The sequence below is a fragment of the Podarcis erhardii genome (genome assembly GCF_964252035.2).
Source record: "Podarcis erhardii genome assembly, chromosome: 3".
Lineage (NCBI taxonomy): Eukaryota > Metazoa > Chordata > Lepidosauria > Squamata > Lacertidae > Podarcis > Podarcis erhardii.
Window position 1 is genome coordinate 70,672,378 of NC_138507.1, and position 12,146 is coordinate 70,684,523.

Below are 12,146 nucleotides of genomic sequence, written 5' to 3' on the forward strand. Positions count from 1 at the left end.
TTGATCATATTCTCTCTTTCCTCTTCCCCCATCTGGAGAGAATTCAAATGCTTAGAACTAGCAACATTATTTTGTTATGAGATAGGAAGCTGCTGAGCTCTCCAGAGTAGCTGATCAAGCTTGCTTCTATTTGCAAAGCATATAGCAGCTTATTTACAAAGCGGACTTCAAGAACCCTAATAATACTGACGTGGAATGTACATTTTACACCTCAGTATTGCAAATGAGTTGCAGTATTCATTCTTGTGCTCCAGTTTCCTGAGCAAGCAGGAAACTGGAGCATTTTTCTCTCATTTTTTGTGACGTTCTGAACTTTCAAATCGTTATGGTGAATTAACATAGTTCCAGGTAGACCCCTCTAAAAGCTGTAAGTATGTGGGACACATGTACATGTGGTGCCATCATCTGGCTCCTCATATTCCAGCTAAGACAGCCTTTCACTCCCCCAACTGCCATCTGCTCAAGAAACATCTTGCCCTGAGGAGAAGACAGATTTTGCTTTCAAAAGGGATTCTTCTCTCTCATTGCTTATGTTTGCTGTTCTACAATATAGTGGTAATTTCCCCTTAAAACATTTCTGTGTAATCTGCTTTGTGTGGTACAACTGAAAAGATTGTGTCAATATTGCAGTGCCTTGTGCCAAGTTCACCTGCCTTCCGTGGTTAGTATTAGCATTAGTTGTGCCAGTAGCTTGAAAAAGACCCTTCAGTGACACTTCAGGCTTAATTATGCAATATACTTTTGTCCAGGCTGATTTCCCGCACAACAGGTATATAAAATAACCCTGAACAGATCAGTGAATAGCAAGTATCTTAGATTCACAGGTTTTCTCACTACAAGGAATTTGGATCAATTTGAGTCCTGGTTACATGACTTAATGGTGGGTGAATTTATATACTGAGTTTCTATAAGGAGATAAACAGAACTTTATGTATAAAGCTGACAACAAACTCCTCCTTTTTACTTAGGGATCACCAGTGTTTCAACATGAAGACGACTGTGAGTTTGTGTTTCTTTGGAGAACAGTAGCAGCTTGTCCTGTGCACAGGGTTGAGGGTAAGTATTTGTAGTTAAATAAAATTATTTAACTAATGTGTCTAAAACTCTTGGCAAAAAAATAGTACATAATTGGAATGCAAGAAGAAATAAGACAATTCAGATGGCCTTAAATTATCTATCTACTGTGATTCCAGATACATGGCACGGCTGATCTTAACTTGCAAAGCATTTTGAGTAGAAAATAAGAAAATCATACGTAGCTTTTGTTATGGAATGATTGCATAAAAGTTTGCAAATGGACTCCTTTCTCATACAAAACAACTTTCCGAAAATAACTGCAACGTTCTGAAATGAAGAGATGCACAAATTCATATTCAGAAAATGTTCTCTCTGGTCCACCTTTGGACCGAGGCGTTGACCTGGGAATAAGGCTTTGTGTGCATGTGAATAACATTCCCCTGGGTGTGGTCTTCTTTTAAGGTGAGAACTGTCAAGTAAAAGATCCAAGGTATGGTCATGTGTATGATCTGACACCGCTTCGTGGGAAGGATGTGAAAGTGAGCACTGAGGAATACGACTACTACTTCAGAGTCTGTGATGGATTAACAGTGGGGAAGTGCAATGAACCAGGAACAGCTGCAGATGTTGTGTCGGCATGTCAAATTAAGAAACGAGACCCCAGCTTTAAAAAAATAGCAGGTAAGATGTCATTCTGGGATGTAGCGGCTTGGATATATCAGGGGAAGTTTGCCTGGCTTCAGAGGGGAGGATGCATGAAGCATCAAGGTGTACTTCCAGAGCAAATGTCCACCTTAAATAGTTTTATTTTAAAATCCACACATTTGTCTAGTATTTCTATCTAGGGGAAGGAATACCCCTTGACGTTCCTGATATTTCCAGCTACCGTATTTTTCGCCCTATAAGATGCACTTTTCCCCCTCCAAAAATGAAGGGGAAATGTGTGTGCGTCCTATGGGGCGAATGCAGGCTTTTGCTGAAGCCTGGAGAGCGAGAGGGGTCGGTGCGCTTCCCCCGACCCCAGCCCCCAGAACAGGCAGCTCTCCACAAGCCGTGGGAGAGCTGCCTGCACCCCGAAGCCTGGGGGCGCGCTGAGCTCAGCGCCCCCAGGCTTCGGGCTTCGCGCAGCTCTCCCACAGCTTGCGGAGAGCTGCCTGTTCTGGGGGCTGGGGTCGGGGGAAGCTCGGGCTTCCCCCGCCCCAGCCCCGCGCCTGGGGGGGGGATAAAAAGTTTCTTCTTTATTTCCCCCCAAAAAAACTAGGTGCGCCCTGTGGCCCAAAAAATACGGTAAGTCATCATGTAGCTGTGATGGCTGCTGTATGCTATTCCCACAGCTAACATTTACCTGTCTTCCATGGTTAGTATTAGCATTTGACCTTGAAGTCCACAGTTGAGAACTAGTAAAATAACCTTGAACCCAGTTGAGTTTGGAGATGGCATCTCCCTCCACATACTTCCCCCACAATTTCTGATCAGATGCAGCACTGTGCTCAGATTCTGTGTATGAACACATGCACACTCAGGCACTAGACATGCACATGTATGCATTCTGTAACTAAACACACAGAGTGGGGTGTAAATAAAGTACATGTGTACGCACACCTTTATTTTTATATAAATACATATTATTATATAATGTGTTTTGATTTCTATTTATGTTCTTGTTGGGCAGCCTGAAAACAAGTTAAGTATTGTGTATGCGCAGAGTGTTGAGTCATGTTGCCTGTAGAGCCCCTCTGGAGATGTCCTTGCATTTCTGTAGTGTATTGAGTGGAAACTGGGTTGGATAGTGGGAACACTGGGAAGAGGAGATGGGAAAGGGCCAATATCATGTCCCAGGTCATGCTCAGGTCAGCATACCCCCCACCCTCCCCAATTTCAACAAATCATCAATCTTAACATCAGTGGGGGTGGAATTGCTATTAAAAAACAACTAGATGAGTCTAAGCTTTTCTTTTTAGAGCTGTCATTCCTTAGTGTGCTTTGCAAGCTGACTACAAAATAAGGCAGCATTGGGGGACCCACTGAGCCCACAGGCCAAATTAGCTTTAGTCTATATGGCTAATGTTTACAGTCTAAAACTCCTATGCCTTCAGTTAATATACTCTTTATAACTCACTGTTCAGGTTTGAAAACTACAAAGCTGACATTTGAAAATGGATTAATCAAAATTAACTACACCAACGGGGAGACATGCCACAAGGTATATCAGCGGTCAACAGCCATATTGTTCTATTGTGATCCTGAAAGTAATTCGCAGGTAAGCAGACTTGGGTGTTAGTTTCAAATGTGATTGTCAAAACCCCTTATGTAACTTTTCCTGCAAAGCCATAAGCTCTAAGCACACAGAGCTGTAACCTCATAGAGCCTAGGTGGGCAGACATCAGACTTGCAGGATCTGCATGGGCTTCTTTTTTTTAAATAATTAACTGGAACCTAGAGATCCACCTTCCAGAGCCTGGTGAAAAAGAATAGTCTGAATAAAAATAGTCTGAACCTTGGAATTTTACTTTGCATGCCAGACTGGAGTGGAGACACAATAGTTCTGTGCACACAAAACCCCCCACTCTTGCTCTCCTCCCTGCCCCGGCCCCGGCAAGCTTTCTTCATTTCAGCTGTATAATTAAGAGGAGGAAAAGGAGTCATTTTTGTGGTGGTATTTTTAAACAACTGGGAATCAGGAACTTACTGATCTACTGCAAATCATTGAGACATCTCCCAGATTTACGTTCTGCCCCTGCTGGCTATATGTGCAGTTGGAGATCAGGGTTGCACAGGTGTGCCCAGCCCCTGAGCCCACCTGATGGGCCCTACATGAACACTTCATCCACCATGCACCCATGTGCATAGAGCTTGATATCTGCAAGTTCATTCCATAATTGCCATTGCCCTTCCCTCTCCACCGACTTTATGTGGCACCAATCATAATTGCACAGGTAGATCCTCATTCTGCTCTCATTCAGCTTATTTATATGCAGCATGTGAACCAGGTAAGTAGGGTGGGCCAAAAGTACTGAAAACCCAAATATTGTTAGGGCAGCTAAATTTGTTAGTAACAAAATTACTTTGTTTAAAAAAAGAAAAGGTAAAAACTGCTGAGCAAATAAAGTGTACTGTGAAAGCAGCACATGCCAAGGTGATGAGTTTGAATCCGTTATTTATGTTAGCCAAAATACTTCAGATTCACCCTTCTGATTAAAATCCATTTGGTCTTGTTTTAAATTTTTGTATGAATAGGACCACAGTGCATTTCCCCAGTATAAGATGTAGATGGTGCATTGGAGCAGAAGCTCCTTTTTGCAGATGGTTACTGTTTTGCATAATCCATAGTCCAGACCTCGGATGGGGTAGGGTTGTCTGCTTTCAGCCCTACTGGTCTTGTCGGCTTCTGTATGTAACGGGTTGTGGAGTGTTTTACCTTTCTTTTCTCAGCCAGTGTTTCTGAAGGAAATGGAGGATTGCACCTATTTGTTTGAGTGGCACACTCCTCTTGCCTGCCCACCTTCCAGGTCTATCGAGTGCTCCTATAAGTAAGTTGACTTCACCTGGCTGCCAAAACAATAAATTTATTTCCTCCCCACCCCTTCTTTAGGGCTTCCTGTTCCATCTGTGTTAAATGGTGATGCCTAGGCCATTAAAGCAGCTATTCAGTGTGATGATTTTTGGGGGGTGGGGGAGAACTCAGCAGAAACAACTAACAAGTGGGTGGTGGTGAGATGGTGGGTGTCGAAAGACCATCTTGTTGTACAGATTCTCAGATACGGAACCCCTAGATACTTGAGAAGCTTTTGCGCTGCTAGAGTAGTTAACAGAAGAGTGGTGGTCGTTCTGCTAGATAAGCTATGTGGCAGGACAGGAAATTTTGCTTGGATTTTTATGGCACTTTTTGGCACTCCTTACACTGCTGATGTGCTTTTCCGCAGGATGTATCCTGTTACCTTTTTTGCTGTAAAACGTCCTTTGTTCTGTTGCAGAGACAGTACTGGCAACTCATACGATCTCTCTTCTCTGACACGGCATAAGGAGAACTGGGAAGCCATTTCAATGACTAACTCTACTCAAAAATACTACATTAACGTCTGTAAATCTTTGGTGCCACATCGAGGAGCGGGTAAGAACTGGAGAGACAGCACAGGCTGCGTGTGCCCCCGCAGGCAGGAGTGGGGCCAAGTAGAGGGATTGAACAGGGGCAGGGTGGGAAAGAAGGGAGGCCACAGCTCTTTTGGGGACCACTTCACCATAGCAAGGCATTTCCGCAAACCCATGTGCTGTTAGAAGTGCATGGCCTTGACTGCCTGCTGGGTAAATGTTAGAACGCGGAAAGCCACACCCACTGACAATCAAGTTCTTCCCATTGCTGCTACCCAAACGTGTGTGTGGCAGTAGTGTTGGAGCCTGTAGCAGAGTGACCAGAGCCCCAAGATCCCTTAAGGAGAGGGGGAATACTTATCCCCACTTACCTCACAGCTAAGCATCCTGTCTGTTGCCTTGACACCCGGTGAAAAGCATAGCAAAATTTGATGTTGCTTGCAAGATAAGCTGTATATTGGGAACTGGAGTGTTATGAAGAAGGCAATCCACTGTGCACCCGCTCCGTCTTTTTTCTCATATTGGGCTTCTCCATGTAGAGAGAGCAGGTGAATGCTGTCTTCACTCTTTTATGGCTGCAGCTGTGTTATGAAACCTGCTGTGTCCTATTTAAGGCTAAGTGAAAGCTGTAAGCATCCTGTAATCTGATTCTTCTCCTAGCATTCTCTGTTTGTGCAACAGTGTACCAGTTCTGCCTCATTGTCTTAAAAATTACCCTGGAGCAAGGGAGGAATGACCTACATAGCTTCCTTGAAACTGAGAACATTGGTGTCCAAAGAGTTGGATGTGGGAAAAGAGATTAAAAAGTACTGTTGTAACCCACTGTGAATGCGAACATAGGTTTTTTACATGGTAAAAGAGTAGTAAATGGAACAGCTCCTACCTTTGATTGTGAACACACTGTCCTTGATTCCTATTGCTCTTTGCAATGTTTTTTCCTAACCCTGGTATTTATTTTTGTATAGTCGTGGAATGTGTTCTATCTTGGGAATAACAGCAAACCAAGACATACTTGGGAGTAGATCCATTTATTTCAGTAGGTCTGCTCTGAATATGACTTGTGTTGCGTTAGGTTCATGTTGCGTCTTTTCGGCTTGGAACGCGACAAACCCGGAAGTGTATACTTCCGGGTTTTGCCACGCATGCATGCACAGAAGCATTCTGCCACTTCGCACATGCGGAGAAGTGGCACTCTAGTTACAGACTTTTCGGAGTGCGAATGGCACCCCGCAACAGATGAAGTCTGTAACTAGAGGTACCACTGTAATGTTGTATACCTCCCTGTTTAATTGAAGGTTAATAAGATAAGATATTTTTCCCTGGCACACCCCAACTTTTCCCTGAATTAAGTTGAAGTGGTGTAGCCACCTCAGAAATGTGTGCTTGAATCGACTCTAAAGTTTTATGGTAGCTTTTCTTGAATATGTTATTTGTGCCAAGACACTACCACCACCAAGAGAATGTGGGGTAGGCTATCAGGCAACGCTAAACCCTTTATTTTCTCTTCCCCACCCTCTTTTCTGGTGCCAAACATAGATTTCTGTTCACCGGATTCTGCAGCCTGCCTAATGGATGGTTCCAAGTATATAAACTTGGGTGAGGTGTCTGAGGGAATCCAATGGCAAAATGGCATTTTTGTTATTAAATACATCAATGGTGAGAAGTGTCCAGACCAGATCAGGAAGAAGTCTACAATAATCCGCTTCAAGTGTGACGAAAATGCAGTTGTAAGTATGCCTAAGTAGGTTGGGTTTTTTATGTGTCTCCTCGCCCCCGCCCCCCCAATGTGAAGCGCCATTGCATAAGTTCCTGGGGGTAATAATGTACCAGGGGATTGGATTGGAATCTTAGATAGCATGCAGATGACAAATTTACCCCCAAATCTGCAGCTGTGGGTAATAAAACACTTGGCAGGACGAGGCAGTACTTGTGCTGCCCTGCGGAACTCGTCGCAGAGTAGTTCCCTGGAAAGGAAACAAACAGTGTGTGTTCCAGATTAATTTTGGGTGGTGACGAGGGTTCTATAACAGAAGCTTAAACTGATGGATGTCCAAGGGGATTTATGCTTTTGTGTCTTTTGGTCACAATAACTTTGCTAAGACCTTCTGAAGGGAAGGTAGGCTGCTACCAGGGGTCAACATTCCTGCTGCCTTCCCCCAAAAGGGTAAAGTGTGCTGCAAGAAATATTGCCAGTACCCCAGCACAGAAGTTTTGCAGAAGTTGACTTTTTCATATCCATTTTTGTCCAGGATTCCAAGCCTGAACTTATAACTGCCATTGAGGATTGTGAATATACTTTTATATGGTTCACGGCTGCTGCGTGTCCTCTGAAAACCAATGTGCACAACAATTGCACAGTATCCAACCCTCTTACAGGTAAGCCTTTGACACACGCGTGGGCCTGGTCAGGGTAGCTGTAATCAACCTTTAATCGTTCCGCCATGGGAGAGAGCAATAGTGGACTTAGGACTCTCAAATAACCATCTTGGGAGATCCCAGGCTAATCTGAAGGGAGCAGCCTCATACACCCTAGTGATAGTTACTTGTTCTTGCTCATGTCCATTGGTGGAACATAGAAAGCTGCCTTATACTGTGGCAGGCAGGCTACCCATCCAGCTCAGTATTGTCAACACTGGCTGGCAGCAGCTCTCTAGGGTTTCAGATTGACTTTTCCCAGCCCCACCTGAATATGCTAAGGATTATGCCTGGGATTGAGCCATGTAAAGCAAGAGCCCTTCCCTAACTCCTGAATCTTGCAGGTATATGTCATTCCTGTTTTATCACAGGGAATGCACCCATAAAATGCAAGTGGAAGGTTGCATTGGGGCTACAGTGCGATTGTACAGGATACAGCTATTCTGTGGAAGAAAAATGATGCCCAAATACCCACCGATAGGACAGAAGGTTATATGAAACAGAACACACAAATACTTCTGTGAGGGCAAACAACATAAGCTACCAATAATGTCACATTTATTTGTGGATTGTCTGTAATTATGGGAGAGTGGTTGCTACCTCATTTTATGGGCTGCTTCACACGTCACAGTGTGTATGCATGCACACAGCAAGGTTCTGCAACCAGTCACATATCTCTGGTGCATGTACCTCTATGGGTCATGTGCCTGTTCGCATTCCTAAGTGTATGTCTAAGTACACAAGAGTGCTGCTTTATCAGATCAAAGGCCCATATGGTGCAGCATCCTGGTTGACAGTGCCCAGCTAGGGGCCCACAAGGATACCCAATAGCAGCATTCACCCAATTTGTGTTTCCCTACAACTGGTATTCTAATCCTAGAGGTAATACATAGTCAGAAGGACAATTTCCTCCATGAACTTCTCTAATCCCCTTTGAAAGCAATCTGAGTTGATGGTCATCTTGTGATTTAAAGCATCACCAAGGTCTACTCCTTGGGTAAACAAAAATCTCAATTGCTCTCTGCAGGGAAGCTAAAAAGCTAAATTATCCTCTCCCCCCTCCCTTTTCTTGCAGGCCATCTCTTTGACCTTAATTCTTTAAAGAGGCAGGATGGTTATACTGTCCATGATTACAGGAACCAGAGAATATTGCAACTGAGTGTGTGTGATGAAGCCAGAGGTCCATGTGGCAGTGGAGTTGGTAAGCCTGGACATATCAGTGGAGCTCATGGAAGTTCTGTGGAGTTCTCATGAAACTGTCTCTGTACTTATAACCAAGCTAATCCAACCAGCAATTTTACTACTTTAATTGGAAATAGCTTTTACCCTGTATTGCTCTCCTTCCTGCCTACTCTGTGTACCAGTGCCACCTCTAATGTGACTGGCCATCCATGCATATGGGTATAAGATTCTTGATCAGACTGCACACTTCATCTGGCATGTCAACTAGGATTTGGGCCTATACAGACTGGGATTTTGCGGGCACACTTGAATGGCTGTTCCCATTGTTGGTAGGATGGAAATGCTGGGTGCATAGAGGAGGAAGTGCAGGATCATGCCCTGCAGCATGTGGGAAGTGGCCCAGTGAATCATCTAATCTCACCTAATTAAAAATGCTAACATTGAATTCTATTATTTTCTTGCACAAACTAGATGCAGGTCACAGTTCTTCCCATTTTATAGATTGGGAACTGAGCCTGAGAGCAAGTGACTGTGTTAAGGCTGCCCAGTGAATCAACGAACAATTTTAACCCAGTGTTCTAAGAACGAGTGCTTCCCACATGCTGTAACATTTTGTTCACACCCTCCTTTTTCTGAGCAAAGTCCTCAAAGTTCTCAACTACTTGGTGTAACTAATGTAATCCCTCTTAGTTCTGTTGAAATATAACAGCCCAAGGAGTGGATTGCACAGCTGCTTAACTCAAGCTTCCTTCCATCATAACCCACCCATTGCACTTCTAAACTTGTTAATAGGTGTCTGTGTCACTGGTGGCCATCAGCAGCCAGTCAGTGCTGGAAGACTGACCAAAGCATTAACTTATGAAGATGGAGTTTTGAAACTTAGCTACAGCGGAGGAGAGTCCTGCCCTGCAAATCCTGACCTGAAGTATACAAGCTATTTCAGCTTTGTGTGCAGGCCTGATGCTGGGCCAGGTAGCCAGCCCTTCCTTGTCTCCTTCGATGAAGCGGCATGTGCCTATTATTTCTCTTGGCATACGGCTTTAGCTTGTGAAGAAGAGAGTCCGGTAAGTAAATTGGCAGTTTCATCAAGCTCCTGTTACCTAAAATGTCAAAGTAACAACAGTGCCTGCAAGCAATATTTTTAAGTTGGAAAAGGCACGGGTTTAAGATGTTGGTTGTTTTTTTTTTAATGAGGCAATACAAAATTCTCAGATCCATAAAATTTGTGGTATCTTGTTCTTTTTTGTTGAAGGGGGTAGCTGGTGGCTTTTTGGTTTTGTTTTGTTTAGGAATAGATGTGTTCTGTTTAGGTAACAGTAGAACAGAGGCAGTATAATTGTGTTGCCAGATGAGAAGTTGAAAGTCCTGCCAAATAATGCAATTATTGCCAATAACTCTGGTATAGTGCAGGCATAATTCTACATTTGATTAAGGGAACAGTAGATATCCACAGGATATCTGGAACGGAATTCATATTAAACTTAACCAAATCATTAATGGTCAGTCACAACCCCCCCTCCATCCCAGGCATGGAGGGCAGAGCAAATTTGCATGCAAGGGAGTAGGAAAGGGGGGATGAATGAGTTCACAGTCCAACAGTGCAGTTCCTTGACACTGGGTAGCATTATGTCAATTCCAGAGCTCCGTGTTGTGAGTAACAGTCAAGAGAAGAAGAATCCCAACAGTCGGTCAATGGAGACCTCTTTTCCAATTGAGATTAATATATCACTGTGTGTTGGACAACTTAGCAGTGCTCTCAAAGCATCAGCAACTGCTGTGAAGCAGAAATGTCAAGAAGGGAGAGGCTAATCAAGGCCTTTAGCTGTTATTGCCTTGACCAATAAATAAACTGCAGAGTTGATCTTCTTGTGCCTATGGCTCAGCCCAGGAACATGTGTCATTTCACTGGTATTTGCTTTCAATCAAGTTTATCTAGGACCAAGATAGAAGTGACCTCTGCTGGAGAAGTACAAAGAGACTGAAGGGAGATTCAGGGTGGGATGGGATCAGATTGAACACATGATCAAATGAACACTTTGGCTTGCAGTGCAGTAGAGGGGGTGGGGAGCACTAAGAAAAGAACAGACCCCGATAAATTAGGTTTCGTTTTTGCTTGTTGCCATTTGGGGAATAGTAGCTGCAAGTGCTGATTTGTGGAAATTCCTCCCACTGCAAACAGGTGGAATGCTCAGTTACAAATGGCAGCACAATAATTGACCTCTCTCCTTTGATACATCGGACGGGCTCCTATGAGGCATTTGATGAGACGTTCGATGATTCCTCTGACCTTACTCCAGATTTCTATATAAATATCTGCCGCCCATTGAATTCCATCAAAGATGTCAACTGTCCACCTGGAGCAGCTGTCTGCATGGTTCCAGTTACTGGTCCTCCTATAGTAAGTTATCCCTATGTATCAAACAATCCTCTTTAGCAAATGTGTTAGTGTTTTCGTAATTCATAGCCAGTATGTTGGCTTATGGTTAATTGAGGGTCGCCTCTCTCTGGACAAGTCACTGATTCTGCATAGTGACTATTGTTATAACTGCATGTGGTCTGAACCACTGAGAAAAGAGGGGTGTCTTTGTACATTCTTCCTTCTCTCACCCTCACAATCCGGGGGGCGGGGTACTGTCCAGAAGTGGCTGCTTACAAAATCATGGTCTGTATCCAAAGAAGTGCATAACTTTTTGCTTGTACTCAAGGCTTTGGGGCTATTTTTTGAGCCAACAGATCCCCACAACTCTTGGCAAACCTATTTCAAGACAAAATATGTGTTCCAAAATCAATTTGTGGTCTGTGGGAGAGTGCGGTGTCTCCTTTCAAAGGAAAAAAATCCCATAAAAATTAGAGAAACAGGCAGCATTGAACTGTATTGCAGCCCAAACAATGTGGTGATCTTATTTTGTGGAAAGTCTGAAAATAAACGTGGAAATGTTTTTATTTTGCCAGATTGTTTTATGATGATCAAATTTCTGTTGGATGCTGTCCTAAGGCTTCAGTTGAAATTCTGGCAGGGCCTAACGGAGTGGTGGGCCCACAGCCCTGCTGTTCACACCAACCAGGCTAGAAGTTGGTGGGGGCAGGCAAATCTAGTGGGACCTCGGCAAGCTCAGTGCCTTCCTCTCCCGCAAAGCCACCATCTTGGGTCTTTGCACGGGCTGCTGCTAGTGGAGCGCCTTCTGGTGGCACTTCCGCCTGCCTGCCTGTTTAGCGAGCAGAATGGGGAACTTGGTGCCCAAGGAGCAATGTAGCCCACAGAGACTGGCAGAGCTGGGTGCAGGGACACCTGCTCAACTCAAATCCCTCCCCCCAGCCTGACACAAAGGGCCATGTGCAGAAGCCTCAGAGAGTTGTGCTAGTTCTGTTGCCTTTTTGCAGTACCAAAATGCAGACTTCTTGGTCCTAACTGTCTTTCTAAAGTTGCTTATTCTCTTTGCTTT

General features: G+C 44.1%; 2 protein-coding genes across 3 annotated transcripts in view; one reads left to right on the forward strand and one right to left on the reverse strand.

Annotated features, from left to right (window-relative positions):
- Window positions 1-6,204, reverse strand: part of LOC309338975 (proto-oncogene Mas-like) — a 66,614-nt gene extending 60,410 nt beyond the window's left edge. The window contains exons 1-2 of one of the 2 annotated variants that reach the window (XR_014155122.1): window positions 5,478-6,204; window positions 2,706-2,815 (exon numbers count right to left, since the gene is read on the reverse strand). The gene's annotated coding sequence lies outside the window, so the exon portion shown is untranslated. Of the gene's footprint in view, window positions 1-2,705; window positions 2,816-5,477 lie in introns of those variants that run through there. The other variant, XM_081856536.1, reaches the window with a different exon arrangement.
- The window catches only part of IGF2R (insulin like growth factor 2 receptor), a 65,086-nt gene that overhangs the window by 36,647 nt on the left and 16,293 nt on the right, over window positions 1-12,146 (forward strand). The window contains exons 26-35 of the mRNA XM_081856530.1: window positions 969-1,056; window positions 1,480-1,698; window positions 3,144-3,277; window positions 4,450-4,547; window positions 4,992-5,128; window positions 6,643-6,833; window positions 7,356-7,482; window positions 8,597-8,722; window positions 9,496-9,767; window positions 10,883-11,101. Coding sequence (XP_081712656.1) covers window positions 969-1,056; window positions 1,480-1,698; window positions 3,144-3,277; window positions 4,450-4,547; window positions 4,992-5,128; window positions 6,643-6,833; window positions 7,356-7,482; window positions 8,597-8,722; window positions 9,496-9,767; window positions 10,883-11,101 — 1,611 coding nt within the window. The remainder of the gene's footprint in view (window positions 1-968; window positions 1,057-1,479; window positions 1,699-3,143; window positions 3,278-4,449; window positions 4,548-4,991; window positions 5,129-6,642; window positions 6,834-7,355; window positions 7,483-8,596; window positions 8,723-9,495; window positions 9,768-10,882; window positions 11,102-12,146) is intronic.